Source organism: Populus trichocarpa, chromosome 4, assembly GCF_000002775.5.
Source record: "Populus trichocarpa isolate Nisqually-1 chromosome 4, P.trichocarpa_v4.1, whole genome shotgun sequence".
Taxonomy (NCBI): Eukaryota; Viridiplantae; Streptophyta; class Magnoliopsida; order Malpighiales; family Salicaceae; genus Populus; species Populus trichocarpa.
Genome location: NC_037288.2, coordinates 14,470,787 through 14,478,634, shown reverse-complemented (window position 1 = coordinate 14,478,634; position 7,848 = coordinate 14,470,787). Strand labels below are relative to the sequence as shown.

At 39.4% G+C, this 7,848-nt stretch overlaps 1 protein-coding gene across 1 annotated transcript; it reads left to right on the top strand.

Moving 5' to 3' along the window:
• Positions 1-431: 431 nt before the first annotated feature.
• LOC127905258 (uncharacterized) lies at positions 432-3,849 on the top strand. Its single transcript, XM_052452580.1, has 6 exons — positions 432-537; positions 924-1,174; positions 1,338-1,986; positions 2,306-2,520; positions 2,947-3,180; positions 3,661-3,849. Exons 1-6 carry the CDS (start codon positions 432-434, stop codon positions 3,847-3,849), a joined length of 1,644 nt encoding a protein of 547 aa, XP_052308540.1.
• Positions 3,850-7,848: the final 3,999 nt, after the last annotated feature.

Below are 7,848 nucleotides of genomic sequence, written 5' to 3'. Positions count from 1 at the left end.
AGAGCGGGCAATCATCAGGACAGTTTCAGAGAAGAGGTGGGAGTTTCACCCTAGAAGGGAGCTCAAGAGGATCTAGACAGGTTAGTGGAAGAGGAGCTTGGGGAGGACAGGCTAGACAAGGAGTCAAAACTGTTGGAGGGTCTACAGAGCAGAAGGGACCAGTATATCCATTATGTCAGAGGTGTGAGCAGCGACACCCTGGAGATTGCTCTGTGATGCCGGAGAGATGTTATATTTGTAGAGGAGAGGGGCATCGATGGAGAGAGTGTCTGCATGTAGGCAGAGGCTGTTACTATTATGGGGACACGAGTCACTTGAAGAAGGATTGTCCTCGTAGAACTATCAAGGGAGCCCATGGTCAGAGGATTGAGGTTCAGAGCTAGCAGCAATCAATGACAGTCGATCATCCTATCAGGCCTACCTAGTCAGGGATGAGTGCTACTCGTGGGAGGCCTAGAAATCAGGAGGGGAGGACTCAGGGTCGGGTATATCATATGACCTACGAGGATGTGGGAGTTGTACTTGATGTGGTGGCAGGTACTTTACAGTTAGATACAATGCAAGTTTATGCTTTAATTGATCCTGGAGCTAGTCATTCCTTTGTATCTTATAGAATTGTAAATAACTTGCATGTGTTATCTTGTAACTTGGGTGTAGGAGTGATAGTTAGTACACCTCTAGGAGAGAATATACATATTGATGATATTTATAGAGGGGTAAAACTATATATTGAAGGGTTAGAGTTGAGGGTAGATCTTATGTCGTTAGAGCTATATGATTTTGACTTGATTCTGGGCATGGATTGGCTAAGTAAACATAAGGCACAGATGGATTGTTTCATCAAGACGGTGACAATCCAAGGAAAATTAAAAAAGTAGTGTTTAAAGGGGAAAGAAAATTAATTCCAAGTTGTGTAATCTCAGTCTTGGTGGCTAGAAAATTACTGAGGAAGGGTTGTTCTGCTTGGTTAGCTCATGTAAGAGAGCTGGAAAAGGGTAGCATAGATTTGGCTAGTATTCCTGTTGTGAAGGAGTTTCGAGATGTATTCCCAGAAGAGTTGCCTGGATTACCTCCAGATAGAGAAATTGAAGTTTCTATAGAAACTATTCCAGGAGTTTCTCCTATAGCCCAGTCTCCTTATAGGATGGCACCTATGGAATTGGCGGAACTTAAGGTCTAGCTTCATCTGGCCTAGTAACTCGCCCTGGGGAGCTCCGATATTGTTTGTAAAGAAGAAGGATGGCACCCTTCGTTTGTCCATTAATTATCATCAATTAAATAAAGTGACGGTGAAGAACAGGTACCCACTCCCATGAATAGATGACTTGTTTGATCAGTTGAAGAGTGCTAGGGTGTTCTCTAAGATAGCTTTGAGATCTGGATACCACCAGTTGAGAATCAAGGAACAAGACATACAAAAGACTGCATTCCGAACCCGTTATGGGCATTGCGAGTTTTTGGTGATGCCTTTCGGGTTAACCTATGCTCCGGCCATGTCTATAGACTTGATGAATCGGGTGTTTCGGCCTTACCTGGACCAATATATGGTTGTATTTATTGACGATATCTTTGTGTATTCAAACTCTCACTTGGAGCATGAACAACATCTAAGGGTTGTGCTACAGACTTTAAAGGAGAATTATGCAAAGCTGGATAAGTGTGAGTTTTGGCTCAAAGAAGTAGTATTTTTGGGCCATATAATATCCGCAGAAGGAATATTTGTGGATCCAAGAAAGGTTGAGGCCGTGTTAATATTGGAAAGGCCTACCAACGTGACAGAAATCCAGAGTTTCTTGGGTCTTGCTGGATATTACCGGACGTTTATTGAGGGGTTCTCCACCATAACATCACCTTTAACTAAGCTGACCCGCAAAGAGGTCAGGTTTGTTTGGTCGGAAGAGTGTGAAGCGAGCTTTCGAAAACTAAAGGAGAGGCTCACTTCTGCTCCTGTGCTGGCCTTTCCATTGGGGGACAGAAGGGTTAATGGTATATAATGATGCCTCAAAAAGGGGTTTGGGATGTGTATTGATGCAACACGAGCGTGTGATTGCTTATGCATCAAGACAGCTAAAGTCGCATGAGGTGAATTACCCGGTTCATGACCTAGAACTTGCAGCGGTGGTGTTTGTCTTAAGAGTATGGAGACATTATTTGTATGGGACACAAGTTTAAATCTTTACAGACCATAAAAGTTTGAAGTATTTGATGTCACAGAAGGAGTTGAACATGCGACAGAGAAGATGGGTAGAGTTAATAAAAGATTACGATTGTGTTATTGACTACCATCCTAGTAAGGCAAATGTAGTAGTCGATGCCTTCAGTAGGAAGGGAAAAACAGTGATGAATGATATGGAGATCAAGGAACAGGAAAGTATAGTGGAATTGAAGAAAATGGGCTTGCGGCTAAGTGTAGGGCCCGAGGGATCACTGTTAGCTCAGTTAAAGATCCAATTTGTGCTTCGAGACAAGGTCTTGGTGGCTCAACAGGCAGATGGGAAGGTAAAAGAGATCAAGGAGAGGGTAAACAAGGGTATAGAGACATCATTTCAAATGTTATCCGATGGGCTAATAGCTATGGGTAGGCGAATTTATTTGCCTGAGGATAAGACTTTGAAAGATGAAGTATTAAGAGAAGCTCATGAATCTCGATTTGCTACTCATCCTGGGAGTACAAAGATGTATAGGGATTTAAAGGAATACTACTGGTGGCCAAATATAAAGAGAGAAATAGCAGAATTTGTGTCGAATTGTGGGATCTGTCAACAAGTAAAGATAGAACACCAGAAACATGCAGGGGAATTACAGTCATTATCAATTCCGAAATGGAAATGGGAGGATATTTCTATGGATTTTGTGACGGGATTACCCAGGGGAAATAAGGGGAATGATGCCATATGGGTGGTCGTGGATCGACTAACAAAATCTGCTTTGTTTTTTCCTATGAAGATGACTGATTCGGTGGATAAGCTGGCAAAATTGTATGTAGATGAAGTAATCAGACTTCACGGAGTGCCAGTTTCAATTATATCAGATCGGGATCCAAGGTTCACATCAAGATTGTGGTCTAGCTTGCAACGGGCAATAGGGACAAAGTTGAATCTGAGCATGGCATTTCATTCTCAGTCGGATGGTCAATCTGAAAGGACCATTCAAACTCTTGAGGATCTCCTGAGGTCCTATGTGCTAGAGTTTGGAGGGAATTAGGAGGATCTCCTACCATTGGTGGAGTTTACTTATAATAATTGTCATCAAACTACTATTGGTATGGCTCCATATGAAGCATTGTACGGGAGGAAATGTCGTACCCCAATTTGTTGGGAGGAAGTAGGAGAAATGAAGCTTTTAGGACCTGAAATGGTGCAACTGATAACTGACAAGGTGAGGGTGATCAAAAAGAGGATGAAGGAAGCATAGGATAGACAAAAAAGTTACGCAGATAGCCGAAAAGGGCCTTTGGAATTCCAAGTGGGGGATAAGGTATTTTTTAAGGTGGCGTCTTGGAAAGGCATCATTCGATTTAGAGTAAAAGGGAAATTAACCCCGAGATATATTGGCCCTTTTGAGATTAAGGAAAGAATCGGGCTAGTTGCTTATCGATTAGAATTGCCTATATATTTGGATAAGATTCACAATGTGTTCCATGTGTCATTGCTGCGAAAGGCCAAGATAGACCCCTCACGGGTATTGCCACAAGTTCCTATGAAGATTAAAGGGGATCTAACCATGAAAGCTAAGCCCGTCAAGATCTTAGATCGAGATGAGAAGTTGTTGAGGAATAAGAGAGTTCTTGGTGAGAGTATTGTGGAGAAGCTCTTGAATAGAAGAAGAAACATGGGAAAGAGAATCTGAGATGAAGGAGAAGTTTCCGCACTTATTCTCCGACAAAGGTACGTAACTTGAATTTCGAGGACAAAATTTTTATTAGGATGGGAGAATGTAAATCCTGGGAAAAATCAAGGCTGGATTAAATTAAACAAAATAAACTAAACTAAAAAGATGTGGGGGCAAAAAGAATACACTTAAAGAAAATGGGGCCTAAATACAAATAAGAATAATTATAGAGCATAAATACTCCTCTTCTCATAAAAAATCTGCAGTTATCATAAAGAAAGAAAAGAGGGAGTTTTTGTATCCATTTTTACAAATCAAGAGAGAAACACACATGAGCAATCACCTCTAGCACTTGTAAGGTGAGTAAAGATGAGACTAATTGAGTTTTAATGCTCAATAAGCAACTTGGGCGTAGTGGGAGCAATTTTAACTCAAAGTAATTATTAAAATGTCACCTTGGTTGGGACCAAGATGAGGTTCTTAAATAAAAGAATCGACATGAATAAATTCTCACCATTCACGTGTCTACTATGATTGAAGTCGAGTATGAAATTATTCATTTGCCACTAATGACAATGAGCAAATGAGAATTTCTAATTGAAGTCTATGTTTTTGGCGACAAGACTAAGACTCGTATGATGTATTTTCTTTAATAAGAAGAGCAACGACATACACTCTTTATCTTCAAAAAAGAAAAGAGTGAATTCCACTATAGCATATATTTCATACTACATGTGCTAAAGACTATTACAATAATAAAGAATGGATCCCTACTTGTTTATTATGTGAGCCTTGGAGATCATATCTAAGATCTCAAAATCTTACCCTTTGTGACTTTTGACTGTATCAAAAGATGATGTATAAATGATTGCTATTTTAGGAGTATATCCTATGGTCATGAAATGATTCGACTTAAAGGAATGCTCTTAGAAAAACGAGTTAATTCAGATCTGATTGATATGAGTGTGAAAGAAAAAGTAATTTTAGATCTACATCTGATACATGTATTCACCAGCCGAGATTATATCATTTGAATAAATTTGATAAGATTTAGAATACCTATAATTATAAGGATGGATTGAGTATGAAATTCTTGAGGGATTGAATTATATTTAGTCATAATGTAAATAAAAATACTTGGGGTATATTAGTACATTTTAAGGATTAATTAATTATAAGATTGATGTCTCCTATATGGCCTGTATTAGGTTTATATATTGGAGCTCCTTTCACTGTGTGCTTCAGGTCACACGGTCCATTCGTCAAGTATGAAATTCTTGTGTAAGTTCGAAATATAATGTATTACATAGATTCAGTTCGTCATGGGTGAGTGGGAGATGGTTATTGGGTTAGGCCTAGTTTGCCCATGAGGAATAGGCCTAGTCCAAATATTTAGAGAAATTACTAAAAGAAGTAACTGCTAACTGCTTCTTCTATATATATATATATATATATATATAAGAGGACATAACCCATATGTTTTTCCATTGTTGAAAGAATATAATTTTCTCTTTCTCTTCTCTCATCTTGGACTCTCTGCATTAACTTGACAAGATTTACAGAGACGTTCGTACTGTGAAATATCACTTTAGTTCTAGTAATTGAAGCGACACTGAAGTAATTGATCAAGAGATAAGAAAACAAATTCTCATGTCACAAGTAAGTTTTATTTCAATTCTACGCATACTAAAAACCTTTAACAGATATTGTAAAACAATTCATGTGAATAAAAACACTTTCCATCTTAATCATAAAATATAACACATGAATTATAGTTCCTTGGCTAGGTTTTATGTATATCCCTTTTCTTCGATTTGCGCCTTTTCTTCAATGGGAGGAACTATTCTCCACATTAGCAACAACCAAGGTTTTGAACAGCGTCTGCTTTCTTGTTTCCCTTCTGAGTAACTTGCCTTTCCTTGTAGCCCTTTGTTGGGTAGGCAAATGGTCCCTTAACCAGTGCCGAAAAATATGAAAGGCCATTTTCTCCTTTTTCTTGTCCGTCAAACCCTTTCTCCTAAGCTTAGCAGCTTAGTAGCCTGACTCCTTCAGAAACCCGGCCAAGAGGGTGTCTTCCAATCAGACACTACAAGATTTCACAGTTTTACCGACGAAAATATTCCATCGGTGTGTGATTAGAATTTCATCGATGATTTATTGACCGACTTCTTCACCGACGGACCGAGTCTGTCGGCTTTCCCTTCGTTGGTGATTCCCCATTCCGTCGCTATATCGGTTGGAAAAACAAAAAAACTATTTGCCGATGGTTTTCCAGACAGCATTTGCGCGCCAAAAAAAAAAGTTTCCTGCTTGCAATATACCGATGGATTTTTATTCCATCGATGATATCGTGATTTATCGATAGCTAAGTATCGTCGGTAAATATGTCGGTGAGTGTTTGAAATACCGACCGAATATATCCGTCTGCAAATTCATCGGTAAGTGTGGCAACTACTGTCAAATGCCGACAGATTATGTCCGTCGGTAAGGCTGTCGGTGAGTGTTTGAAATACCGACCGAAATATCCGTCGGTAAATGCGTCGGTGAATGCTACTGTCAGATACCGACGGATTCATTTCGTCTGTACAACCCTTGGTAATAGTTTTTTTCTAAATTTGTTTTTAAAAAATTAATTAGAATATATAATATAAAACTATATAAATTAATGGTAATAAAAACCAATTATGCAAATAAAATTTATATTAAACATCAAAAACAAAAAATCAAAGTTAAATAATATTCATTACAAACTGAATATGTTTCAAAAAAAATATTAAATGAAGTTTTAAAGGTAAATAATGTTTATTACAAATTAATATAAAGGTGGAGCTGGAGGAGGAGGAAGATATCCTGGAGGAGGCTGGTGGTTATACGGCCAAAAAGGATTAGGCGCACATGTTTCACTATGTGTTGCCATGTTCATGACCATTTCACGAAGCTGTTCATAAGACGTTTTTTGTTGTTCATAAGCCAATTTTTGTTGTTCAGACGCCGCTTTTTGTTGTGCTTGAGACGCTTTGATTTGTTCAGACTCCGCTCTTTGTTGTGCTTGAGACGCTTTGAGTTGTGCGTACTCCGCTGATAGGTGGTTGTATTTGTCGGTGAGTTGAGTCGTGTGGTTCTGCAAGGCCACGAACTCCTTAGATTGGGAGCTCGATATTGATTGGGAGCTCCCAACTGTTGAAACACTACGGGTCGACCGCAAGTTGTCGGCCGTAGTGTTGGAGAGCCCGTAAACCCGATTTTTATCGGGTCCACCTGACGATCCAACCTCCATCCACAAATCTGGATCGAATTCCGGATGGGTCAAAATATCGTCCCCGTATCTCTCCCTCAATCGATTATTATAGGTCTCATGAAAATAAAAAAAAATAATCATCATATTCAATTCAATAAACATAATAACTTACAAAATAAAATGGTTGAACAAACATACCACGAAATGTTGAGCACGGTTATCAACGAACTGTTGCGCCCTCTTTTGGCGGTATTGACTCCGCACGTGCGTCTCCACAAACAGCTCCATCGGGCTCGGCTCATGTCCAAGAGACGTAGCCTATAATGAAAAAAGATTAATCTTACCGAGATGAGATTAATGATATATTTTATTTAAATTAATCTTACCATCCATTTCGCATGTGCAGCAAACGGAACGGAGCCGCCAGTGTGCGTTGTCACCAAGCCATGAATTGGCCGATTCCGGTTGCCAGCACAGGACTGTGAGCGTCGTGTGAACCGCTCAGACGTCACGTGCTCAAGATAGTGCGGCCATATATCTTCCAGGATGTATATCGGTTTGAAATCCCTCCAAACCGCAACATCGTTGCAGCCTTGGAAACCCCTATCTCTCGCGGTTTTTTTTGCCTTTTTTTATGCTTCATACCAAAAATCACGCAACCTACTTCATGCAACCAAAAATTATATTTCGAAACATAAATTTTTGTCTAAAAAAATCTTGTATTGTTTTTTATGTTACCTAGTTGCCGCGTGATTTTCCCACACCCTCCTCGCAACAGT